The following is a 27520-nucleotide window of genomic DNA, read 5'->3' as shown; positions in this document are numbered from 1 at the left end:
TGGGTGATAGAGTAAGACTCTGTCTCGAAAAAAAAGAAAAAAGAAAAGGAACACAAAGTAACAAACATTAATAATAAACAAGAGTGCTTAGTGTTTTCATGCAAAGAATGGGGCATTCCTTTTGGAAAGCTGTTTGGTCATCTTTGTCAAGGGCTGGAAATAAGGTTTACGTTGTTCGACCCAGTTGTTAAGCTTCTGAGAACCTTGCCTAACAAATCATTCAAACTAAGGAAGGAGTTTTGTGCACAAAAAAGTTCATTGCAGCAAAATATGTATCACTGTACAAAACAGAATATCACTTCAGTAACCAACCATGGGGGAAATATTAAACAATTTATTATGTATCCCTAAGATGGAGTATTTTATGATTATTTAAAAAATATAGCCATGAAGTGGGGCCGGGCACGGTGGCTCACGCCTGTAATCCCAGCACTTTGGGAGGCCGAGGCAGGCAGATCATGAGGTTGGGAGATTCAGACCATCCTGGCTAACATGGTGAAACCCCTTCTCTACTAAAAATACAAAAAATTAACCGGGTGTGGTGGCAGGTGCCTGTAGTTCCAGCTACTCAGGAGGCTGAGGCAGGAGAATGGTGTGAACCCAGGGGGCGGAGGTTGCAGTGAGCTGAGATGGTGCCACTGCAGTCCAGCCTGGGCGACAGAGCGAGACTCCGTCTCAAAAAAAAAAATTATATATATATATAGTCATGAAGAATGTACAGCAAGTTGGGATGTGCTTATGGTAAAATGCAGAAAGAACAGAACTGTGTTCTTTTTGGTTCCCATAATGGTCTGGGTTCTGACTTGCATATCATTCCCTCTGCCCGGAACACTCCATATGGTGAAGCTTTGTTTATGTTTATGCATAAACATGTTTGTGGCTGAGTTCCATTCTGGAATGGTATTGACAAATAGAAGAGGGTTGAAAGCCTAGTCTGTGCCCTTAGGATAGACTAGGGGATTGAAAACATCCTTCGGGGAACATCATCTGAATACATGAATATTTACGCAGACATACTCATACAATCCTGTGTGTGTGTGTGTGTGTGTGTGTGTGTGTGTTTATCCACCTTCCTCTAATGACACATCCATTTATCTATCTATAGTCATACAGAGTGTAGATATAGGAAGTATAGACTCTTTTTTAGACTTATTTTCTGGGTCTGTGCTTTCTCTGCCCGACACCCCAGATAAGGTTGGCAGCCCCTTTGGTTGGCTTCCATGGCAGGTCCCCACTCTTCTCCTCCTCAACCCCACATACCCCATGACTTGATAAACATCTGTCTCTCCATCTGTCAACCCCCTGAAAGCAGATTCCAGCTCTGTGCCTGGTCCCCTCTGGAGCTGAGAGCATCAGTCGATAGCTGATTGGTGCTTGGATGAGTGAGTGGATGTGTGCACTGTGGGGGAAGAAAACAGGAAAAAGAGTGGGGAGACATCAGGATGTCAACTGGGAGTTGTACTGGAAAAGTGGGGTTTTCTTTTTTAGTCTCTTCACTATCTTTTAAAATGTCTCTAAGTTGATCATTATCATATTTAATAATACCTTGATAACTCCCTGTTCTACAAATGACCCAATTTCTTCAACAAATGAATGACATTCAAAAGGGAGGAGGGGCCAGTGCAGATGCTGACAGAGGCTGCCGAGATGATGAGGCAGGTGTGCTGTGGGGCCTGGTATGGCTTTTGATTCAAACCCTCCAACTACAAAAAGACGTCTATGAGACAATCAAGGAACATTGAAGAGGGCCTGATTATTGACTGATAAGGAAGGTATTAAGTTAATTGGGTCGTTGGGATAATGGACTCTGGTTTTGTTTCTTTAAAAAGTCCTTACCCCTTTCCTGTTTAGAAAAAAAAAAGTGCAGCTTGCTGCCCACACTCATTTCTCAGGACAAAGGGGAAATGGGTTAACAGTGAGAGAGCTCTAGTGAAGTATTTATAGGTGGAAAGATACAGTGCTTGTGCTTTGTTTTAAAACACCTCAGCAAAAACAAAGTGAGAGGGGAGAAAGGTGAAAGGAGAATAGGAAGTATTGGATAGACAAGTATTGAAGCTGGTGATGGATCTGGGGTGGGGCAGTTAAATGCCTTTACCTTTGAAAATATTTGATAATTCTTGTATTAAAAATTAAAAAGAAAAAACTTTCTCCTGGCTTTTCACCAAGGATCCTTAATACTTTGCCTTGCTTTGCAGAGTGACCGACTCCTCATCAAAGGTGGACGGATCATCAACGATGACCAATCCCTTTATGCTGACGTCTACCTGGAGGATGGACTTATCAAGTGGGTTGATCAAAACGGACCTTTTAAGAAACCTGTGTCGCCAGGCTGCCTGGCCTTAGATGGAACAGAAGGCTGGCATTCTGCCCTAGAATGATGGGGCTGTGTACCTGTGTTTCAGGGGTAGAGACCTCACAGAGGTTGGGGGAGGTGCACGCGGCGGGTAGAGAAGGGGCTGGTGTTTCTCAGGTGCCGTCCTGGGCTAGGCTCCCTGCCGCATGGCTGAGGCAGCTCCTCTCATGCAATGCTCACACAAAGGCTGCAAAATGCAGACACATTTCCTGTTTTGTGGTTTTGGAGGCGGCAGGCCAATGAGTCTGGGTACCTGGCCCCATATGACGGGGTGAGTTAGGGTCAAGGCCCAGATTCCACCCTAAGACAACGGAATTCACAGCTCTTTCTTCCACCTACCCACAGTTTCTGGAATTGGGTTGAGGGGAGCAGGGAGGAAGGAGGAATGTGTGGCTTTAAGCCCAGCCTTGGCACTTAAAGAAAAGATAGACATTGGGGCTGGAGTTTCCTTCACTTTCTTGTCATTGGCTCCCTCTTCAGCCCTGCTTACGACAACCCAGGTGTCTTAGCCAGCGCTGGCTGCCGGAATGGAATGCCACAGGCTGGGTGGCTTAAATAGCAGAAGTTTATTTCTCATAGTCCTGGAGGCTGGAAGTCAAGCTGCCATCAGGGTTGGTTCTTCCTGAGGCCTTCCTGAACTTCTTCCGGAGGTTCTTCCTTGGCTTGCAGACAGCACCTTCTGGCTTGCAGACACCACCTTCTGGCTGTCCTCACAGGGCCCTTTCTGTGTGTGTGCACACACTCCTGGGGTCTCTTCTAAGGACACCAGTTTTGCTGGATTACAGCCCCACTCCTGTGGCCTCATTCAACCTTAACAGCCTTAATCACCTCCTTAAAGGCCCTGTCTCTAAAGGTAGTCCCATGGGGTGGGCTGGGGCTTCAACATGAATTTTGGGAGATACAATTCAATCCATAACGCCAGGCAGGGGTCTGTAGGCAGCGGCCTCTTTTTTTTTTTTTTTTTTTTTTTTTTTGAGACGGAGTCTCACTCTGTCGCCAGGCTGGAGTGCAGTGGCGCTATCTCGGCTCACTGCAACCTCTACCTCCTGGGTTCAATCGACTCCCCTGCCTCAGCCTCCCGAGTAGCTAGGACTACAGGCATGCACCACCATGCCCCGCTACTCTTTTGTATTTTAGTAGAGGCGGGGTTTCACCATGTTGGCCAGGATGGTCTCAATCTCCTGACCTCGTGATCCGCTCGCCTAGGCCTCCCAAAGTGCTGGGATTACAGGTGTGAGCCATCGTGCCTGGCTGGCCTTAACATTTTACTGGTGGGTGAGGATCGGTGCACTTCTCTTTCTGTGAGTCGTAACCTGGATTTGCTGGGTGCTCAGCCTCTTCCCTTGAAATCTGGAAGAGAAGAGCAGGACCCTGTTTCAGGATCCAGCATGAGTGGCTGGTACAAGAAGGAAAGGCAGAGGGGAAATGGAGGTAGGGAAAGGCAGAAAGGGATTGACACTTAACAGGATCATCCTGGGGCCCGTGTGGGCTTTGGGGATGATGGAGGAGGAGGAGGCTGGGGGAAAGGGGCTGTGGAGTACTGGGGGCATTGAAAGGGACCACATATGCAAATCACCCAGTGAAGAGGGATACCCAGAACAGTTGAGCCCTCCCTGCCTCCCCCAAGCCCACCCCCCAATTCTAGTCCCAGACTTTGACCATTTCAAATCCAGCTCGGGCCTCCCCTCCTCTGGCTTCATTCCTTGCTTGCTCTTCCAGCCATAATGAAAACTCGGGACTCACGGGACTTGCCAGGCTGCTGTCACCTCAGAGCCTTGCACCCATCAGTCCCCTGCCTGGAACGCCTTTTCCCCTGCCCCTCTGCCTTCCCCTCATCTCTTGTTTGTCCTTGTGGGCCCTGCTCATGCGACTCCTCCCCTCCAGGAAGCCTTCCTTGACCCCAAGACGGTGTGGGGTGCATCCCTCTGTCCCCACAGCCCGTGAGCTGCTGTCTATTGCAGCCATTGTCACACTGCATCGCTCCTTGACCAGGGCCTTGCCTTGTGGCTCCCGCCCCGGGGCCCAGCACCTGTAGGTCCTGGAGCGCCGATTCAGGGAAAGCGTAAACAAATGAATGCTGGCCATCAGGTGGTGAGGATGCTCCTGTCAGCTGCAGGGCACCTGGATCCCGAACGGTCAGGAAGGCAGATTGGGGGTGGGGAAGGGTGTCAGGATGTGTCAAAAAATGAGGTTTTCTCACTCAACCATGGCTTAGATAGAGAGAAAGCAACTCTGAGGGAACACCCCTTTGTGTGGGGGGCTCTGGGCTTCTGAAGCCTGAAAGGTAAAATGACCCTGAGAATGATCTCATGGGCCCCCCCATCCCACACACCACCTGCTGCTGGAAGTTTGATCTGACCACACCCACCCCCGTCCTTCCCGGGCCAGGCCCCCTTATAGAGCTCTGCAGTCGCAGGGGGTATACAGATGGAGCAAGTGGCCATCGAGTGAGCTGCATTCATTAAGTGCCTGCTGTATGTATCAACATCAAGAGTCCTAGGACTCCGGCTAACCAGGCTGTTGAGGAAATATGCAGTTTCCCTAAATTCATTATCTGTCAGCCCCTCTTGGTCGTAAACCCCTTTTACTTGAACCCATTGCTGAGAAGCTCTCTGAGTGTTGGCAGTCTTCCTCCGGACTTGTGAAGCTGAGTGAGTGATGGTGACTGAGGCCTCGCAGGGCCCTTGGGTGTTTATTCTGAACGTGCATCCTGCAGGCTGAGAAAGGTAGGTGTGGAAGAGCCAGGGACCACCTGGGATGCAGAGGCACAATTATTTTCCTTCACTTGAATGAAACCTCAAGAATCCTTTAATTCTGTGGCCGTTTGCCAGGTTTTCTTAAGAGCCGTTCAGCTGTTGTGATTCATTGAATTATGATTCATCGAGGTTTCCATTTCGCTTAGCCTTGGTGAATCTAGTGCCGGTGGTTGAGAGTTTCTTCTGCACCGTGAGGTGATGGTGTTGGGGGAGGGGTGTCTGTCTCATTTGCTGAGCTGAGCTTCCTCTCTCCTCTTTCCCTTTCCAGCACGTTGCTGTTGAGCGCCATTCAGTGAGTCCCTCTGATTTACTGGGGGTCCTGTTTAGTGTAATCCCAGTTCAGGGAGAATCTGGTTCCTATATAAGGGAAGCAGGGCAGCAGTAAAGCCTGCTGGTCAGTGCTCTGACATTAGGCTTGGGGAGACCTGGGCTTGAATCCGGGCCCATTGCTGACTTGCTGTGTGACCTTGGATGAGTCACTACACCTCTCTGAGTTGTGTTGTCCTCTTTTGCAAAATGGGAATACCTCCTACCTCGCAGGGTTGCTGGCGGGAGACCAGAGAGGGTTTGTTAAGAAGCTATGATTGTGCCTGGTAAGAAAGAGCCTCTGGCTGCAGAGATGGCACTCACTGTTGAACATCAAGCATCTTAGGACTATGGCCAACCAGGCTGCTCAGGAAATGTCCTGTTTCTTTAAAAAAAAAAAAGTTTAAAGGGAAAAAAAAAAGGCCAGACATGTTTGCTCACACACTTTGGGAAGCCCAGGCAGGAGGACCCCCTGAGCCTAGGAGTTCAAGATCAGCCTGGGCAACATAGAGAGATCCTATCTCTACAAAAAAAAATTAAAAAACAAAATTAGCTGGGCATGGTGGTGCACGCCCGTAGTTCCAGCTACTTGGGAGGCTGAGGCGGGAGGATTGCTTGAGCCCAGCAAGTTGAGGCTGCAGTGAGCCATGACCTGTACCACTGTACTCCAGCCTGGCTGATAGAGACCCTGTCTCCAAAATAAATAAAAGAACCTCTCATTGGAGTACTTGTTGGCCCCCACAGCATGGTGGCTCGGTTACAGGCTTGAATCAGACTGAGCTGTGATTCTGCTGACACTCACGTGTAGGTCCGTGCCCGTGTGTAGATACACCACGTGCATGTCTACTGCCAGCGGCCCTTCTGCCTGGACCGTGCCCAGGCCTTTGCCTGAGTTGGCATTTGGGATGCTACCCTGTCCTCTGTTAGAGCTGGTTGTGAGCCTTCAATGAGAGAAGCCGTGATGCGCTTAGAAGACGCTGTTCTCCAGTTGCTGTTCCTTTTAAGTTAAGGGTCAGGTGTCTTCCCGACCCCTTTCCCTTCAGCTCTTGGCAAGCCCACATGTTTGGAGAGGATGGCAGAAGGACTGGGGAAGACAGGATTTCCCTAAGTCAAGTTGGACATTCTGGGGTTATTATAAGCAGTAGTGGTGGACATTCTGGAGGTAAGGGATTGGTTATAAGCAGTGACGGTGGACACTCTGGGGGTAAGGGATTGGTTAGTATAAGCAGTGGCGGTGGACATTTTGGGGGTAAGGGATTGGTTAGTATAAACAGTGGTGGTGGACACTCTGGGGGTAAGGGATTGGTTAGTATAAGCAGTGGCGGTGGACATTCTGGGGGTAAGGGATTGGTTATTATAAGCAGTGGCGGTGGGCATTCTGGGGGTAAGGGATTGGTTAGTATAAGCAGTGGCGGTGGACATTTTGGGGGTAAGGGATTGGTTAGTATAAACAGTGGCGGTGGACATTCTGGGGGTAAGGGATTGGTTATTATAAGCAGTGGCGGTGGACATTCTGGGGGTAAGGGATTGGTTAGTATAAGCAGTGGCGGTGGACATTCTGGGGGTAAGGGATTGGTTAGTATAAACAGTGGCGGTGGACATTCTGGGGGTAAGGGATTGGTTAGTATAAGCAGTGGTGGTGGACATTCTGGGGGTAAGGGATTGGTTATAAACAGTGGCGGTGGACATTCTGGGGGTAAGGGATTGGTTAGTATAAACAGTGGCGGTGGACATTCTGGGGGTAAGGGATTGGTTAGTATAAGCAGTGGCGGTGGACATTTTGGGGGTAAGGGATTGGTTATTATAAGCAGTGGTGGTGGACATTTTGGGGGTAAGGGATTGGTTATTATAAGCAGTGGCGGTGGACATTCTGGGGGTAAGGGATTGGTTATTAAAAGCAGCGGCGCTGGTGATCCTCGTGGAGGTGGACATGTGTGGTAACATTTTCTGGGTGTCCACCTTGTCCCTGGCACTGTGCGATCCTAGGCTTACTTCCTGGATTAAGAGGACAGTGTGTGGCACCCACTTCTTCGGGGAAGCCCCAGCTGGGACCTGCTTGCTGGTGCAGCTTCTCCCGGGAGCCCAGGAGGGCAGAGGCTGCTGTCTTGGCTGTCTGGCTGTGGATTCTGTCTAGAGCTGCACTTTTGGTCACTGAAGCAGCGTCTTCCTGTGTCTTTATTACTAGGGTTTTATGTGACTTAAAAAATTAATATGCTGCCCAATCTCAAGAGTTCACAACAATTGGATTTTTTTTAAAATAAAAATCACCCGCAGTCAGATCTCATGGTCTGAGCCAGACCTAGACCTTGGATGCTGCAGGGTTCCTTTCCTGGTTCTGGCTGAGCCTCTTCCCCCAGTGTCTTGACAGACCTCCTGACTCTGGTGCCAGCAAATAGAAACCAGAAGCCACTGTCATCAATAAGTCACCCACGGAGATCCCTGGGGGCTTGGTTTCTCATTTCATAGGCTCTTTTCCCTCCTTCCCCATTTGGAATTTACCCTCCTTCCAAAGGAAGTTTTCAGGCACCTGTTAAATCAGAATAGACGTGACGGTCAGCACGTGCATCATGCTGGTCTCACTTCTGTTGGATTGAGCTCTGCCACCCCTTCCACCTGGAGGCCTTCTTAGATAACGAGCCTGGATGAAAGGGCCCCTCGTCGTGCCCCCTTGTCATCTCTGCTATACTGGGTTCTAACAGTCTGCCCACCTGCCTTACCTCCTATTAGATTATGAGCCCTTTGAGGGCATGTGCCCTGCCTGAGTTATCTCTGTCTACCCAGGGCCTTGTGAAGAGCCTGGCTCAGAAATGTTTATTTAACAGAACTGAAGCTGCGGGTTGACTGCCCATTCTACTTTTCCTTTAAGAATCAAGGCTGTCTCTGTTGTTTGCCTCCAGACAAATAGGAGAGAACTTAATCGTTCCTGGTGGAGTGAAGACCATTGAAGCCAACGGGCGGATGGTTATTCCCGGAGGTATCGATGTCAACACGTACCTGCAGAAGCCCTCCCAGGGGATGACTGCGGCTGATGACTTCTTCCAAGGGACCAGGGCGGCACTGGTGGGCGGGACCACGATGATCAGTGAGTGACACTGTCCCATGCCTTAGGGACATAGACTGTGCGGTCTCCTCTGCATCGTCAGCATCACAAGTGCTCAGTGTGTTCGAGGCTGTCTGCCCAGGGTGCCATTGGATTTCATTCTCCCCCCAGCCCTATGACACAGGTCACTGTTTTGCAGAGTATATACCATGTGTGTCACTGGGGCCACACAAGATGGCTTAATAAACAATACGGTTTTATAGGCACCAATTTAAAAAAATTATTTTAAAAATATTGAAATAAAACAACATCTCATTGGTATAATTGCTTAGCATGAGACTGAAGTCACATTTAGATTTTTAGAAACAAAATTTGTTTAAAGAAAAGTGTTAAGTAAAGAAGACGTGGATTATGGGGAGATGAAGCAAAAAAAAAAAAGTCCTTCAACATGATGTGAAGATGGCTATGGTTTCAGGACCAGTGACATAGGTATTATTGTGACAGATGGGAGAATAGAGGCTCAGAGAGGTGAAGCAACTTGCCCAAGGAGACGCAGCTGGGAAGTGGTTGTATTAGTATTGCTGCAGTAATACTGTGATAACGCCGCGTAACAAACAGCCCCCAAATCTCAAGCAACACTTGTTTTTCTCATTTGAGGGTGTGCAGGAGTGGGTGTGGGGCTGGAGTGGCTGTGCTTAGCTGTGGGTTGGACTCGGGCACCATGGGTCTCCCATTCTGGACCCAGTGACTCCCCAGCCACTCTGTTCTCTTGGTGAATGGCAGAATGCAGGGGGTTCTGGCGGAAACTTGCCTCTTCTCTCACTGCCTCATCTCCTCACTTCCATGCTGCAACTTCCACCCACATTCCATTGGCCAAGGTCAGTCACGTGGCCAAGCCCAAAGTTGACAGGGGCACACTGTGCCACAGAGAGCCCTGGTGAGGTTGGGGAGGGAAGGAAACACTGTGGGCAATGAGACCACTCCCCAACAGTGCTTGGTCTGGGAAACTGGACTCCTCCTCCATTGCCCTGTGCAGCCCGATTGCTGTTTCTTGTGTTGACTTTGAAAAGCTGCTTTTGCTTGGATTAATTTTAATAAGCAATTTTAATTAAATAGGCCACAGTTTATTGTAAATGTTCTTTCAACTGTTAGGCTCTTTAGTTTCAGGCGGCCTGTCTGTAAGCTGGCCCCAACCCTGCCCATCTCTCCCGCTCCTTCACAAAGGAGTCCCTTTGGAAGCGTGGTCTGTGGGCTGGAGCCCACTGCCATGGGCAGAGTTTGCCAAGTCCCTGAGCCAGGAGGGTGGGGCTCGACTTCTGAGGCAAGCACTGTCCTGATCCCTCTTCCAAAGGGCAGCCTGTGGATCTGCTGGATGGGAAATGGGAGGATCTAGACTTGGACTTGGATCCCAGTGGCCAGGGTTTGAACCTGAGCACTGGCACTCAGCAGGCAGCTGCATGACTGTGGCCAGCACTCAGCCTCTCAGAGCCTCAGCTTCCTCCTCTGTAATGTGGGCCTTATGGTGGGAAGTGCCTAGGGTGGTTTGGAGACGTACATGAGATTCCTTCATGTAGTGCATGGGACATGAGAGTTCTGAGAGATGGGCAGGGGAAGTTCTGGGCTCAGGAGGACTGCATAGGGCAGGGGAAGGAGTACTGGATGAGGAGCCAGGGTTCCTGGGACGTCCCCTGCTTTTCTGCATCACCAGCTTTGAGACCCTGGGGAGTCCTGCCCTGTAAGCCTTATCCTCCTCACCTGTGAAGGCAGTTTCCAAAGTGTGTTTCATGGAACACTAAGAGCCTATGAAAGCACATGAGGACCACAGTCCGGGGCTCTGAAAGGGTCCCCGCCCTTCCCCATCTTCATTCAACAGATATTAATTAAGAGTTGTCTGCACCAGGCACTGTACCAGGTGAACAAAAGCAGGAATGATGCTTGTTGTCAAGGGGACTGCCATCTCTCGGGGAGTCACTAATCATCCACATGTATGACTAGAAACTGTGACTCCTGCTACAAAAGAAGGGTGCACAGTGCTTTGAACTGAGGGGCAGGGTCTCAGGGAAGTGCTCTCTGAAGAAGCGGCATTCGTACAGGGATCTGAAGGATGTGTTGGAATTAACCAGGAGAAGAGGGCAGAGAAGAGCAGAGCCCCAGGAGGAGGGAATAGCATGTGCAAAGGCCCTGAGGTGAGAACACACCTCCCATTCCAGAGACTGCAGGGAGGCCGGCAACGCAGGGGTGTCGAGATTGAGGGATGACATCCTGTGAGGCAAGGCTGGAAGGAGAGGACAACCCTGGGCCTCGATGGCCTGATGAGGCTGTGGCTCTTTCTCATATGGGTGATGGGCAATGTTGAGGTATTTTAAGCAGGGAGAGATGTGAACTGTTCTGCGTTTTGGAGAGACCGGTAATAGAGTGGCCTGGATGGGATGTGTCTGGAACAGTTGGGAGGCGATTGCGTAATTCAGCTGAGAGATGAGGGTGGTGTGGCCATGGAGTGGGCAGAATTGGACAATTCCAGGGATATGGAGGAGGCCAGTCAACAGCCCTCCGTGCTGGGTCACACACAGGGGCATGTGAGGGAAAGGAAGTGCCACGGGTGACCTGGGCCTCTGGCTGTGGAACCGTTAGTTGGTGATGTCCACCACAGCTGGGGTTGGGGTGGGGAGAGTACTGCATGAGGTTTTGGACATTCTGATTTGGGGGAGCTTTTGAGTCATCTTGGTGGAGAAGCCCAAAAACACAACCGGGTTCAGAGTTCTGTAGCTCAGAGCAAGTGGTGTGTTTCAATGAGCTGGCACAAAGAAAAGGGATCCAGCTAGTAAGCATAGTGAACAGCAGGGGATGGAGTCCTCAGGATGATTGAGAAGCAGCAGCCAAAGAAGTAGGACAAAGGAAAGAAAAAGCCAGAAGGCGGCGTTGCCATGGAAGCTGGAGAGAAGCGAGTTTAAGGAAGGAGGAAGGGACTCTCTTTGCCCTGAGAGGCCAAGAGACTGAGGACTGCATGCTCCCCATTAGACCTAGAGATGTGAGGGTCATATTAGCAAAGGCTGATGCTTTAGGTGGATGGAGGTGTAAGTGGGAGGAGGAGAGGTGAGACTTCTCTTTTTGACATCTGCCTGTGAAGGGTGGGGGTGCAAAGAAACAGGGCAGTAAGCCTCAAGGGAGGTTTAAAAGACTGGAGGCTCCCCTTTCTCATCTATTTTACATTTAAGATTTTATTTGAAAAAAGGATGATGAAGTGAACTTGTTGGGTCTCGGAGGTCCTTTTCATCGTGGCATTCTGTGCCAAAGGAGGTAGCTTGGAGCAGTGGGTGAGAGTTCAGACTATCTGACAGGTCTTGGATAACCTTCCTTCTTCTGCTTACTAGTTGTGTGCTCTTGGACAATTGCTTTACCCTCTTTCAGCCTCAAGTTTTTCATCTGCAAAATGGGGATATTAATTTTCACTTTACAGGACAGTTGTGAGGATTGAATGAATGAACTTATGTCAAGCTTTTGTGGCATTATCTGACAAATAGTGAGCATTCCATAAATAGTTATGATGATGGTGATGATGATGACAATGGTGGTGATGATGGTGGTAATGAAAACTGAAGATGATGGTGATGATGTCATTGCTAATGGTTATGGTTAATGATAGTGACAGTGATGGCAATATGACAATAATGATGGTGGGAGTGATTATGGAAAGGATGGTGATGATGGTGGTGATGATAATGGTGGTGATGGTGATGGGTAATAATAGGGATGATGATGATGGTGATAGGATGATAGTGATGAAGATGATGATGGTGATGATGATGATGGGATGATAATGATAGTGATGATGGTGATGGTGATGGTGATGATGATGGTGGTGGTGATGTTAGTGATGATGATGCCGGTGGTGGTGATGGGATGGTGATGGTGGTGGAGTGATAATGATAGTGGTGATGATAGTGGATGGTAGTGATGATAGTGGATGGTGGTGGTGGTGATGATGGTAATGGTGATGATGGTGGTGATGATGACGGTGGTGGTGGTGATAATGTTAGTGATGATGATGATGGTGGTGGTGGTGATGTTAGTGATGATGATGGTGGTGGTGGTGATAATGTTAGTGATGATGATGGTGGTGGTGGTGATAATGTTATGATGATGATGGTGGTGGTGGTGATAATGTTATGATGATGATGATGATGGTGGTGGTGGTGATGTTAGTGATGATGATGATGGTGGTGGTGGTGATAATGTTATGATGATGATGATGATGGTGGTGGTGGTGATGTTAGTGATGATGATGATGGTGGTGGTGGTGATGTTAGTGATGATGATGATGGTGGTGGTGATGTTATGATGATGATGATGGTGGTGGTGGTGATGTTAGTGATGATGATGGTGGTGGTGGTGATGTTAGTGATGATGATGATGATGGTGGTGGTGATGTTAGTGATGATGATGATGATGGTGGTGGTGGTGATAATGTTATGATGATGAAGATGGTGGTGGTGGTGATGTTAGTGATGATGATGGTGGTGGTGGTGGTGATGTTAGTGATGATGATGATGATGGTGGTGGTGGTGGTGATGGTGATGATAGTGGATGGTGGTGGTGGTGATGATGGTAATGATGATGATAGTGATGGTGGTGGAGGTGATGACAGTGATGAGCGATAATGATGGTGATGATAGTGGTGGTCATGGTGATGGCAATGGGGTGATAATGATGGTGATGATGGTGGTGGTAGTGGTGATAATGGTAATGATGATGGTGATGGTAATGATGGTCATGGTGATGGGTTGATAATGATGGTGATGATGATTGTGGTGGTGATAATGATGGTGGCTGTCATAGTGATGATGGTGATGGTGTGATAATTATGGTGATGATGGTGGTGGTGGTGATGGTAATGATGGCGATGATGGTGGTAGAGGTAATGATGTGGCTATCATTGGAACACTTGAGTCTGAAGCATCATGATGCATATTTCTCTGTCCCAGTTGACCATGTTGTTCCTGAACCTGGGTCCAGCCTACTGACCTCTTTCGAGAAGTGGCACGAAGCAGCTGACACCAAATCCTGCTGTGATTACTCCCTCCACGTGGACATCACAAGCTGGTACAATGGCGTTCGGGAGGAGCTGGAGGTGCTGGTGCAGGACAAAGGTCAGTTAAAGCCTCGGAATGGGGTTTTGGGGAATCCCTGGTTCTTTGGTAGATCCAAAGATTATGTGGAGTGAAAAATCCCCGTCTGCATCTGTTCTGAGCCTGATTATGAGCTGCACTCTGCTACGTGACAGTGAGGAAACAGGCCAGTCCCTTTACAGAGTCCATCCTTTTCTCCTTGGAAACCTCTGGGGGTGTCCTTGTTCTCAGAAGCAGATCCAGTCTCTGCAGCCTGCTGTGCCAGGCCCTTGCTGATCTAACCTCGCTTTTCTTTCCCATCACCCGGATCACTAGCCTGGCTGCCATCCCTGAAACTGGCTATGCTGCCGAGGCCCTTGCTCGTGTGGATCCCCTGCCAGGAATGAATGCCCTTTCTCCTCTGCCTGCCCGGTGCTACTCACCTTCAAGACCCAACTCAACCAGTACCTTCTCCCATTGCTTCATTCCTTCAAGAGCCAGTGCCGGTTACTTAGGCCTCCTTTGGGGCACTTTTTCCATTGTTCCTGGATTATGAGACATGGGTTGTCTGTCTGGCTCTCCTGCCAAACCCTGAGCTCTGTGAGGAAGGGGACCATGTCCCTGCTTCCCACCTTGGCTCCCCTCTGTTTGGGTTCACACTAGCACAGTGTAGACACTTTATGGTGTGTGTTACATTGAATGGAGGGGAACTGATCAGAAGACACAAAAGAAGCAAAGAACAACAGAACGGAAAGAGACAGGGCATGAGCGATCTGTCCAGAAAGGGGCAGTCAGGGAGCCCTCTGAGGAGGCAGCCTGAAATGGTGGTGCTTCAAGGAGAGCGAGGGTGTGTTTCCCTGTGCTGTTTTCTCATAATAACAGTATCATCCCCAATATTTAAAGAAAGTCGGAAAATGGAAGGAAAAAAATTGTTTTCCTCTGGTTCTACCCCCATCACAATTTACTCTTAATGTGAAGGATTATTGCTTTCCATTCCCTGTGTATTTGGATGATTTTTTCCCTATGTGGTTGTGCAATAGCTGTTATGTGGAACCCTTCTTTTTTCACTTAACATTTTATGAGTCACATTACTTTTCATCAATAACTTTTTAATGGCTCATAATGTACAATATAATGGTTAATTTGCTTAGCTATTTTCTTTTTATTGGGCATTTATGCTTTCTATTCCTTTTATTATAAATCCTGTTATGGTGAACATCTTTGTGTATAAACATTTGTTTGCATTTCTAGTTTTTCTTTAGATTTCCAGAAGTGGAATTAGAAGGTCAAAGGTTTTAACATTTTTCAAGATTATGACACTTATTGCCAAATTGGTTTCCTGAAAGTTGCATCCCCTTGTACCCCTGCAAATCCTATGCCAGAATCTCTGGTCCCTGCACCTTTGCACCATTGGGCATTATTGCTTCTATGAAATCCTTGCCGATTCGATGGGTGAAAGACACCACCATTGTGGTTTTCGTGGCGATTCTTTACTGATTACATTCAACATTTTGCACACATTTTTCCATATGTGAATATCTGATTGTATTATTTGCCCACTCGTCAATTTGTATTTTCATATGTCTGTTTAAGCTCTTTCTATCAAGAAGGCATTATTGGCCATGGTGGCTCATGCCTGTAATCTTAGCACTTCGGGAGGCTGAGGAGGGAGGATTGCTTGGGGCCCGGAGTCTGAGACCAGCCTGGGCAGCAACATAGTGAGACCACGACTCTATTAAAAAAAAAAAAAAAAAAAAAAAAACAACAACATAGCCAGGAGTGGTGGTGCATGCCTCCCAGCTACTTGGGAGGCCGAGCGGGAGCATTGCTTGAGCTTGGGAGGTTGAGGCTGGAGTGAGCACCGCACTCCAGCCTGGCTCATAGAGTGAGACCCTATCTTTTAAAAGAAAAAGACATTATCCTTGTATTGCAGTTGCTGCGTGATTCACCGCAACTACATAACAGAGTCACAATCCAAGGAAACTGACAGTCTTGTATCTTACTTTCCTTACCTAATGTTAAGTTCTGAGCAATTTTCCCCAGGTTGCTGCCTTAAGCAAATGGTCGTTTAGGGCGCCCCTCACTGAGATGGGAGGGTCTCTGGAGTGGCAGTGGAGTTTGTAGGGAAAGACACTGGGCTCCGTGAGGCCTAGTGCATCTGTGCTGCCTGCAGGCATCCAGGGAGCCCCGTGCTGTGCGCATGTGGGCTGGGTCACCAGCAGGCGAATGGCGATGGTGCTCAGGTCCTGGCAGCAACGTTTCTACTTTGTATGCTTCTGTGAAATCAACTTTTTAGATGCCACATATAAGTGAGATTGTGGTGCGGTATTTGCCTTTCTGTGCCTGACTTATTTCCCTTAACATAGGGTCCCATAGGGTTCCAGTGACAGGATGTCCTTCTTTACTAAGGCGTCCATTGTGTACATTTACCACATTTATAAAATCCATTCATTCACTGATGGACACAGGTTGCTTCATAATCTTGGCTGTTATAAATAATGCCTCAATGAACACGGGAGTGGGGGTATCCCCTGGGTATACTGATTTCAATTCCTTTGGATTTTCAGCCGGTAGTGGGACTGCTGAAGCGTATGGTAATTCAGTTCTTAGTTTTGTAAGGAGCCTCCGTACTGTTCTCCATTGAGGTGGCTGTGCTAATTGACATTCCCACGAACGGTGCCCAGGAATTCCCTTTGCTCCACATCCTCACTAACACTTGTTATCTCTTAGATGCAGTCTGTCTGTCTGTCTTTCTTTCTATCTTTCTTTTTCTTTCTTTTCTTTCTTTTCTTTCTCTCTCTTTCTTTCTTTTCTTTCTTTTCTTTCTCTCTCTTTCTTTCTTTTCTTTCTTTTCTTTCTCTCTCTTTCTTTCTTTCTCTCTCTCTTTCTCTCTCTCTCTCTTTCTCTCTTTCTGATGGAGTCTTACTCTGTCACCCAGGCTGGAGTACAATGGCGAGATCTCAGCTCACTGCCTCCCAGGTTAAAGTGATTCTCCCCTTTCAGCCTCCCGAGTAGCTTGGATTACAGGCACCTGCCACCACACCCGGCTAATTTTTGTATTTTTAGTAGAGTCGGGGTTTCGCCATATTGGCCATGCTAGTCTTGAACTCTTGACCTCAGGTGATCCACCTGCCTTGGCCTCCTAAATTGCTGGGATTACAGGCGTGAGCCACTGCTCCCAGCTGTGTTTTTATTTTCTAATCAGCTTAAATGCTCTCAGCAATTCCACATCATCCCCAGAATAAACTACAAGCTGTTTGCCTGGCTCATCAGGATGCGCCTGCTCCTCCAGACTGGCTTGTTCCAGTTCCTGGGGCCCAGAGCCCCGGCCCCCTGCACCTCCGTTTCCCATCTGCTTGAGGCTGCCTCTGGCTCTTGGGGCTGTGTGAGTGAGCACTGGCCCCTTCAGAAACAGTCTCCCTGCCTTTTCCTAGCGATTCTCCTGTTCGTGCTGAGCTGCACTCCCCTGGGAAGCCTTCCCGGAAGCCCCCTGACAGATGCAGCCCCCCCATGCGTCCCCCACATAGGTCATCAGCCTAAGTTGTCTTTGCCTGTTGACTTGCTGATACTCCCACACCCCAGCCCAGAGGGCGAGCCCCCTATGGGCAGGGACTTGTCTTACTCACAGTTGCATGGCTGGAGCCTGCACACTGAGAGTTTCATCAAATATCAGTGAACCAGCTGATTGATTTCCTGAAAGATGCCTTTAGTAACTTCTGTATTCCAAGCGCTTAGCACATGCCGAGCATAGAGCAAGCTCTCAATAAGTGTTTATAACATGAATAAGTTAGGAAAGGAAAAAGAGAGAGAGAAGCAGGGAGGGAGAGAAGGAAAGGAGGGAGGAGCACGACTGGTTTCCTTGGTCCTGAAGCATTTTAGTGTGTCCTTCTCTAAGTCAGAAGGGCTTGCCCAGAAATCTTGCTATTTGTCATGAGTGTACTGTGCAGTCCAGTGCAGGGCATTTCCAGGATGGGAAACCAACACGTTTGGTGTAATGTCCTCTTTGCAGAAATGGGGAAAGTGAAACCCAGAGAGGTGCAGTAACTTCTCCAGTGCCACACAGCAACTGAGGCCTGAACTCAGCTCTCCCTGACGGAGCAGCTGTCACTGTTGATGTCTTTATGGGAATTGCAAACACAATTTTTTTTTAAAATGGGATAAAAAAGCACATGCTTTAGGACACTTTCTAGAAGCTGCATGACTAATGTCTTTTCATCTTCCTTATTGCAGATGCTTATGACACCCTTCCTTATCCTTATCACACCCCTCCCTCTCAGCCTGGGGAGTTTTCCTCCTCCTCCTCCTCCTCCTCCTCCTCCTCCTCCTCCTCTACCTCTTCCTCCTCCTTCTCCTCCCTTTCTCCTCCTCTTCCTCCTCCTCTTCTCCTTCTCTCTTTCTCCTCCTCTTCTTTTTCCTCCTCCTCCTCTTCCTCCTCGTCCTCTTCCTCCTCGTCCTCTTCTTCCTCCTCCTTCTCCTCTTCCTCCCCCTCTTTCTCCTCTTCCTACCCCTTTCTCCTCTTCCTCCCCCTTTCTCCTCTTCCTCCCCCTCCTTCTCCTCTTCCTCCTCCTCCTCTTTTTCCTCCTCCTCCTCTTTCTCCTCCTCCTCTTCCTCTTCCTCTTCCTCCTCTTCCTCCTTCTTCTCCTCCCTTTCTCCTCCATCACCTTCAGATTCTGCTTAGGTGTGACCTTCCCTGGAAGCTTCCTTTGACCTTCGCCCACACCCTCAGGCTGGATAGGTGCCCCACTGGGGATCCCAATGGCACTCATCTCTCCTGGCGACTGCCACTCTGCTCTGTGGTCGTTGATTTATTGGAAAGACATGCTTCTGTTTTTTCTTAAGCATATTTTTCTATTCTTTTTATCTTGAAACAGGTGTCAATTCCTTCCAAGTCTACATGGCCTATAAGGATCTCTACCAAATGTCCGACAGCCAGGTAGGTCCCTCACACTCGCCCTCTCCTCTCTTGTCTGGGCAGGACTGGGCCAGCTTTGCCAGTCCGGGCAGCACAGGGCAAGGGAGATTGTGAGAAGCTGTGGGGTTCGAGTCCTGGTTCTGGCACGGAATGGCTGTGTGATATGGTGTCAGTCGTTGTCCCAGCTGGGCTTTGTTCTTTTCTGACTGTGCGATTGGCATGCAGAAGGGGGTCCCTGGTTTGGTGGCTCCCAAACCCGGCTTATCCTCAGCATCATCTGGAGAGCTCGCTCAAAATACAGATTCTTAGTGCATGTTCCAGATGTTGGGTGTTGGGCTCAGGAGCCCGTACTTCCTGAAAGCTCTGCATTTGATTCTGGGATTCAGGCAAGGATGGGGACCATTTATGAGCTCTGACACGGGAAGAGAGACTGCCTGGCCTTCCCTCACAGCAACTGCGACATGCTAAGCAAGTCATCTCCTCACATTTGTAAGATGGAACATTGCTGACCCTGCCAACAGCAAACAATTATTACATAGATGCACCAAGTCAAGGGAGATGGAGCTGCAAGCTGTTCTTCAGGAGTAGCAGTTACGACTTACAGGACACCTGGCCTTCTTATACTACTGGGTCTCCTAGTTTTGTTTCGTCGTCACTTTCCTTTGCTCTGCTTGTTAGTGTGGTGGAGAAAATCATGGAGGCTACAGCCAAGCCAGGCTGCAAGCCCTGGCCATACTGGCTGCTTGCTGTGCAGCCAGGGGCAGCTTTCCCAACTTCTCTGTGCTTTAAGCTCATGATAGCCCTGCTTTATAGCGGCAGTTGAATGATTTCATAAGAAGAGTAAAGTGCAGGATGGTGCCTAGCACAGAATGGTGCCATACAGGCGTCAGTAAGCAGGGTAATTGGTTATTACCATGGAGATAGATGGGCAATGGGAGAAACACTTTATGTCCTTCCTTTCAAATAAACACTTGGGGTTACAGAAAATAACTTATTCCAAGATGTCCTGGAGGCCTTTGATACAATCAACAAAAGACATTCAAAGAGCTGAAAATTGGTCCAGTTACATAGAAAACACAGCATGTGATGTGCTGGCATAATTGTGATTTTCACCTGTTTCATTCTAACCACTGGAGTCCCGGGCATGGATGGAATGGAGCAGCCTCTGGGTGCGGGTTCTCAAAAGTGCTTCATGCCTCCATGTGCCTTCCCTGTTTGCTGAAATAGAGATGCGTGTTGGAAAGCAGACATCCCAAGGGATGTTGTCTTGCATGTATGGAGAACAAAGTTGAGATTCAAGTGCCCCTGGAGAGGGAGCTTCGTGGCTTTGGCCTTTACCGGGGCAAATGCCCAAATGCAGATTCTCCTCAGGTAGGAAGAGAACACTGGGCAATGGGGAGGGCCTGTTTTGGCTAATTGAGAGGATGGTTGGCATGCTATGTATTATCTGAGTATTGCAGTTATTAGACAGCTTGTTTCCCCCACCCCACCATTGTCTATAAAATGGCATGGGTTCACATTTTTGTAAGGATGCACATATCTTCTGTGGCATGTGGATGGCTATGGTACAGGCTTAGCAGATTTAGTTAGATAATTTCTGTAAAACTAACAGTGACTTCTCAGGACCAGTTGTTGCCATGAACACCTACAGGTGTTTCAAAAAAGCCAACCCAAAAAGACAGCAAAAGGCATAGATAGGCACTGAGATTGAGTCTGTCTTCATGTCCTGGGGTGACTTGGACCAGTTGTGCCCCATCCTCAGCTTCCTGCTTTTGGGTCTGCAAGATGTCAGGGTCAAGGAACGATCCTTCCAAGTCTGACTTGTATAGCAGCATATTCCATCCATATGAATGTGTCTGCACAGGCTGGCAGGTGAATGACTGAATGGGTGTGAGCGGAAGAACGGTCTTCATGAATGCACACGCTGTGATTTTTTTTTTTTTTAAATCTCACACCAACCCCTGTTTATCTCTCCGTAGCTCTATGAAGCCTTTACCTTCCTTAAGGGCCTGGGAGCTGTGATCTTGGTCCATGCAGAAAATGGAGATTTGATAGCTCAGGTGAGTGGCAAGAATTTCCACTCCTTCTACCTCAGTCTGATTCTCCTTGTTTCAAAAGGTTTGATAAAAGAGCATTGGTTAGTGAGCAGGCTGTACAATGAAAGGTCAAGCCAGGAACTGGGTGTCATATCAGACACACCAGATGAGAGTCACTCACACACCATTGGCAGGCCACATATACTCTAGAACCTGTTTTCTCACCTGTACAATGAGCATAATATAACTGCCCTTTGAACCTTGAAGGGTTTGCATGAGAGAATGAAGACATGAATGAAAATGCTTTGCAAACCTAGGTCATACCAGTGGCAATGCACATGGAAGCTGGCGTTCCTCATTGTCTTCAGGAATTGGAAGCAGGCATCATGGAGAAGCCCAGGCATGGAGGACGTGTTTCAGGCCAGCCTCTTCCATCTCCCAGCCATGTGACCTTGGGCAAGGAACTTTTTCCCATGAACACTTTCATTTTTCATCCAGAAACACCCACCTGGCAGTGTTATTGTGTGGATCAAATGATATTATGTGCCATGGCTTGAATGTGTCCTTCAAAATTTCATATGTTGAAAACTTAATGCACAAGCTAGTATTTTGATGGTATTTGGAGGTAAGGCCTGAGGGAGGTAATTTGGGTTAGATGAGATCATCAGGGTGGGGCCCTCATGATGGGATTAGTGGCTTTATAAGGAGAGGAAGAGAGGCCTGAGCTGGCATGCACCTGCTGTCTCATGTGTTGTCCACCGCCATGCTATGATGCAGCAAGAAGGCCCTCACCAGATGCCCGCACCTTGTTATTAGATTTCCCAGCCTCCAGAACCATGGGAAATACACTTATTTTCTGTATAAATTACCAAGTCTATGGTATTCTGTTATAGCATCAGAAAACAGAGTAAGACATCATGTATGTAGGTTCAGAATCTGACACATAATGGACTGCAGCCATGCAAAAGTTTTGGATAAAATGAGACGAGCATATTTCGATAATTCTAGCTGTGGGGTGGAGAATTTGTTGGGAAAAGAATGAAAGCTGGGAGTTGTGGCTCACACTTGTAATCCCAGCACTTTGAGAGGCTGAGGTGAGCTGATCACTTGAGGCCAAGAGTGTGAGACCAGCCTGTCTGACATCTCTACTAAAAATACAAAACCCCATCTCTACTAAAAATACAAAAATTAGCTGGGTGTGGTGGAGCACACCTGTAATCCCAGCTATTACAGGTGAGAATACAGCTATTACAGGTGTGAGGCTGAGGCACGAGAATTGCTTGAACCTGGGAGGTGGAGCTTGCAGTGAGCTGAGATCGCGCCACTGCACTCCAGCCTAGGCAACAGAGTGAGACTCTGTCTCAAAAAAAAAAAAAAAAAAAATGAAGTCAGGGTGACTAGCTAGGTTCTATTTCAGCAAGTCTCATAAGAAATGAGGAGAGGAGATAGGAGTTGGAAGAGGTGAGCATGGCAGGAGGGAAACACAGTCTACAGGACCCATGGACTGATTGGGTGGAGGAAGAAGAGCAAGAAGTCAGGCAGGCTTCTGGGTCTCTGGTGCAGAGGCATGGATTGGTTATAATGCTGTAAATCAAGACCAGGCATATAGGGGAAGGTTTGGATGCAGCCAGTAAAGGTAGTTAATGCCAGACATGATGCAAAGGACTTCACATACTGATACTCACAACTACACCATGAGGTAGATATAATTATTCACATTTTATAGACAGGGAAACTGAAGCTCAGATACGAATAAGTTGCTTACTGTTGCTCACCGGGCAGTAGAGCTAGGATGTTAACCAGTTCCCTCTGGCTCCAGAGTGCAGTGGAAGACAACGTGATGGTTCAGTGCTGGAGATCTAAAGCTTCACCATTAAGGTTCTTCATTGACTTCACTTCTTCTTATCTGAGTCCTTGTAGTTTTTCTGCACAATTGAAATTCTTTCAAATTCAATGTAAAAAACAAACGGTGCCTTAGTACCATCATGCAAGAGTATTCTGTTCATTGCTAACAGGTCACTGCATCCAGCCCACACTCAAAAAGAAGGGATTATATAAGGGCAGAAATGTCAGGAAGTGAGCATTTTTAGGGCCACATCTGAGACTTCTTCCCAATCTGTCTTCTGGCCCCCATGATTGATGTTCCTCTCGCATGCAAATTACAATCACCCCCTCCCATGGTTCCCCAAAATCTCATAACAGCATTAGCTCACAGTCTGGAATCTCATCATCCGAACCAGGTCCAGGTGTGGATGAGGCTCCTTGGCTGTATTTCCCATAATCTGTAGGTCTATGAAGCTAAAGAAGGAAGATATCTCCCCGACCCTCCTGACATACGACATGCAGTGGTGGACCTGACATTCCTATTCAAAAAGGGGAAAATAGAAGGCACCAAGGAGTCATTGGTTCATGGCGATTCTGAAATCTGGCTGGGAAATGTTGGCAGTTCCTTGACTGGGTCTCAAAGCCTGAGAATAAGTCTCCATAGCTCTTGGCTCTACCTTCTGAGCCCCTGCTTCCATCCTCTGAGTCATCCATCCTTTTTCATGAAAGATAGTACATGTCTGCATCCAAGTGGTTTTCTCAGCCTGCTTCTTGCTCAGTAGAATTTCAGAGATCAGCCAGGCGCGGTGGCTCATGCCTGTAATCCCAGCACTTTGGGAAGCCGAGGTGGGCAGATCACCTGAGGTCAGAAGTTTGAGACCAGCCTGGCCAACATGGCGAAACCCTGCCTCTACTAAAAATACAAAAAAAAAAAAACTAGCTGGGCGTGGTTGCGGGTGTCTGTAATCCCAGCTACTTGGGAGGTTGAGGCAGGAGAATTGCTTGAATGTGGGAGGTGGAGGTTGCAGTGAGATGAGATCACGCCACTACGCTCCAGCCCGGGTGACAGAGAGACCCCGTCTAAAAAAAAAAAAAAAAAGAATTTGGGGATCCAATTGCTTCTTTTCATATCACATGCCTGTGTTCAGTCTCAGCTTCCAGTATTTTGCTAAGGCAACTCTCCTAAAAATCTGTGGACCTCCTGTGAATCTCGCTGGGGTTCACACCATAAGACAAAAGGCACCCACTTCTTCCAGATAATCCCTCCGCTACCCTCATGAGAGGGCTGAGAGACACAACTGCAAGCTTCCTAGAGGCCCTGTAGTTTGACTGAGATGGTCCACAGGCACAGCCTTCATCTCTTTGAAATGTCTCTTAAAAAAATTTTTTTTAAATTTTTTTGAGACTTAGTCTCATTCTGTCACCCACGCCGGAGTACAGTGGCACAATCTTGGCTCATTGCAGCCCCCGTCTCCTGGGTTCAAGTGATTCTTGTGCCTCAGCCTCCTGAGTAGCTGGGACTATAGGCATGTGCCACCATGCCTGGCTAATTTTTTTATTTTTAGTAGAGATGGGGTTTCACCATGTTGGCCAGGCTGGTCTCGAACTCCTGACCTCAAGTGATCTGCCTGCCTCGGCCCACAGTGCTGGGATTACAGGTGTGAGCCACCATGCCCAGCCTAAAAGATCCCTATTTAAAGGATCTCTTTATTGTGGCTGATAATACTAGGAGGCACCACCCCTCATCTTTCTGAGTTCTTAACAAGGGGCTGTAGAGTCACATGCTTGGTTTCATCGCAAGACTGTTTATGGCTGCTTCTCACCTCCTGTGAGGACTCACTGGCAATGTCCTCAGAGGCCCTGTTTCTTCTAAGAGTCCATTCAAGGCTATTTAAAATGCTGTTTCAGAATTCATTTGCTGCCTGGTTCCAGAGCCTCTTCCACACATTTAGATATCTTTTATGGTAACACCCTACTTCTGGTAACAAAACGTACTAGTCATCCGTGATTGCATAACAAATTACTTCAGAACATAGCATCTTAAAGCAAATTATCTCATGGTCCTGTGGGTCCGGACTCCAGGTGCAGCTCAGCTATTTCTGGCTGAGGGTCTCACAGGCCATAGTGAGTGGCAGGTGGGGGGCGGTGAGCATCTCAAGGCTCAACTGGTGCAGGATTTGCATCCAGCCTCTCGTAGGTGGTGTATTTCTGGATTTAGCTCCTTGCTAGCTGTCAGGCGAATGTGATGGTCTGTTCTTTGCTGGCTGCTGGCCAGAGGCCTCCCTCAGTTCCTTGCACATGGGCAGCCCCAGCGAGGCGGCTTCCTTCAGAGCAGATTAACCAAAAAGCAATAGGTGAGCAGGTCGGAAGCCAGAGTCTCTGTAACCTGACGTTGGGAGTGACAGCCCAACCGTTTTGTCTTGTTCTGCTCCTCAGAAGCAAGGTGCTGGGTCCAGCCCACACTCCAGGGGAGGGGACCCTGCAGGGGCTTGAAAAGCAGGAGGCGGGGTCACTGGGAGTCATCTTAGAAGTTGCTGCCACACAAATCTTAGCTGATTTTAAACTTTCTAAAAATGGAACCATACAGCACACACTCTCTTATGTCTGGCTCCATGTGCTCAGTCCGAGGCGTGTGAGATCCATCTTTGGCCAGGCATAGCACTAGCTTTTTCTATTTCATCGGTGTGTAGAATTCCACCACACGAATCTGCACAATGTATTCTCCAGTTGTTGGATATTTGGATAGTTTCACATTTGGAACCGTGATGCGTGAGGCTTCCGTGCTTGTTCTTGCTCCACTCTTGTTCAGCCTGTTGTTAAACATAGGTTCACGTCTTTAGCTGGTATATACCTAAGAGAGGAATGGCTGGGTCCTAGGGTGTGTGTAGATTCAGCTTTAGTGGTTACTGCAACACAGTTTTCCAGCGTGCACGCGCCCCCCCCCCCCCCGCACCAGTGTGAGAGAGGTCCAGCCTGCAGCCCCCAGCTCCTGAGTGGCACATCAGGGGCTTGGCTCTCCTCACTGCCAGCAGAGATTTAGCTGTTGCAGCTCCAGCACATCTGTCACCTTTTGGACATCTGCTTTCCAGCTTTCAACGTTTTGTTCTTGTGGTCTTCTCTGTATTTTCTTGGTTCCTGTGTATCTCTTTCTGTTGTGACTTCAGTGTGTTTTGGAAGGCAGTGAAACAAATGCATGTGTGTAGTCCATTATTTTCGACTAGAAATCCTACTCTCGTCTTTGTTTTTCCTCATTATGTCATCTTTCATCCTCCCTTCTTCCCCTTTTCTCCCTCCCTCCTGCCTTTCTTCCCTTCCTCCCCTTCTTTCCATTCCCCTTCCCTCCCCTGCCCTTCCCCTCCTTACTTCCTCTTTCCTTCCAGAATAGTAACTGACATGTAAACAATTTCACACAGGGATTTCTCGGTATTCTAAAATCTTTTTGTAAACATTTTCTAAAAATGCTTTGTAAACAGCATCTTCAGTAGCTGAAATTATTCCATTGTTTACTTAAATCTATCCAGCTGTTAGACTCTGAAATGGTTTCCCATTTATATTCTTGTAATAACCTCGAGCTTAATAACCATAGACGCACAGTTGAAATTGTGATTTCTTTTCATGGTTGATAGGGCCCAGGGTTCATGACGGGGTTACATCCAAGAACAATGACACAGACACTGAGGAAGTTAAAATTAGCAGCACAGCTGGCATCTGGGCAATGTCAAAAAATGTTTTTATTTTTTTTAGAAATTAAAGTGTTCCTGGGACAAAGAAACTTTGGACCAGATGGATTTGAATCTAGGCCATCAGCCCAGGGAACCATTTCAAGGTGATATGATAAGTTTGAGGTAGTGGTTTCCTGCCAGAAAGACAGATGCCAGGAAGAGGCAGCTGAAGTAGGTATGAGAGCCGGCTGCCAATGAATGAGCGAGCGCTCACTCAGCTCCAGGCTTTGTGCTGAGCATGTTTCATATGCTCGCTCATCTAATCAGCACAGTAACTCTGCAGTACAAGCATTGTTATCCCCAGTGTACGGAAGAGAAGACTGAGGCTCTGAGAGCTTAACCAACCTGCCCAAAGTCACAGAGATGGCTGTTCTGGATCTGGACTCCCAGTTTCGGGATCTTTGATTTCAACATCAAAGACTAGAGTAGGATTCCTAGTTGAAGATACCCATGTTGCACCCAAACACCACATTTCTTAACCAGAAGAGAGGCCTGCAGGGAGACTCCGAGATTGAGAGGGTGGTCTTGGAAGCTCGTATCTTATAACCCTGCTTCCTCTCATTGATCCCAGGAGATTCAATATAAAGCAGGTGCAGATGGAGCCATGCACGGCTACAAAGGGGAAGATGGATGGGTGTGTAGTGGAGGAGACACAGTTCACTGCCCTCACCCAGCACACTGTTAACCTGGTGCAAGCCACTCACCTCTTTGGGACCCAGCTGCCCCCTCTGTCTAACCAGGGGGTTGGAGGAGTCGCTTCTCCCAGCTCTGACATCCTCCAATCACTAACTCACTTGTTCTTGTCTTGTAGGAACAAAAGCGGATCCTAGAGATGGGCATCATGGGTCCCGAGGGCCATGCCCTGAGCAGACCTGAAGAGGTAAGGACTCCTCAACCCAGGCATGACTCTGACACTCACCACTGAGCACTCACTTTGATGCTGTTCCAGCTGGAACAGCCCAGCCAGGACCCAGCTCCTTCCCATGTCCTCTCCCAGACCATCCCAAACCATCTTGTCTTCCCCGGGAACCCTGAGGACTGCTGGCTGGAGAAGCCAGGAAGAGGTGCTGCCTCTCCCAGGGTCCTGGAACTTCACTCCAAGGCCCCGCGGGTGCTTCAGTGTCCCAAGTGGACACGGATTCTCACGGAGGACTTTGCGTAGTGGATGACAGGAAAGTGGAGCCGCATGCCCAAGCCCAGCGCCCAGGAGACAACTCCCACCGCCTGCCCTGTTCCCAGGCCTTGGAAAAGGATGACTTCCCCTGGAGTGGCTGCGTGTGTGTGTGTGTGTGTGTGTGTTAGTGTGTGAGTGTGTGTGTGTGTGTGTGAGAGTGCGTGTGTGTGTGTGTATGTTAGTGTGTGTGAGTGCATGTGTGTGTGTGAGTGTGTGTGTGTATGTGCACACACCCACAGGGAGCGTGGAAGGAGAAAGGCAAGCTGATCAGGCATGGAATGGAGTGGGCACC

At 48.3% G+C, this 27520-nt stretch overlaps 1 protein-coding gene across 2 annotated transcripts in view; it reads left to right on the top strand.

Moving 5' to 3' along the window:
* The window catches only part of CRMP1 (collapsin response mediator protein 1), a 73149-nt gene that overhangs the window by 24069 nt on the left and 21560 nt on the right, over positions 1 to 27520 (top strand). For both annotated transcript variants that reach the window (XM_030801464.1, XM_003258474.4), the window contains exons 2-7: positions 2196 to 2284; positions 8313 to 8497; positions 13438 to 13602; positions 18432 to 18493; positions 20452 to 20532; positions 26866 to 26934. In XM_030801464.1, coding sequence (XP_030657324.1) covers positions 2196 to 2284; positions 8313 to 8497; positions 13438 to 13602; positions 18432 to 18493; positions 20452 to 20532; positions 26866 to 26934 — 651 coding nt within the window. The remainder of the gene's footprint in view (positions 1 to 2195; positions 2285 to 8312; positions 8498 to 13437; positions 13603 to 18431; positions 18494 to 20451; positions 20533 to 26865; positions 26935 to 27520) is intronic.

Source organism: Nomascus leucogenys, chromosome 20 (genome assembly GCF_006542625.1).
Source record: "Nomascus leucogenys isolate Asia chromosome 20, Asia_NLE_v1, whole genome shotgun sequence".
Lineage (NCBI taxonomy): Eukaryota > Metazoa > Chordata > Mammalia > Primates > Hylobatidae > Nomascus > Nomascus leucogenys.
Note: the sequence above shows the minus strand (reverse complement) of the source record. Positions and strands in the feature narration are given on the sequence as shown.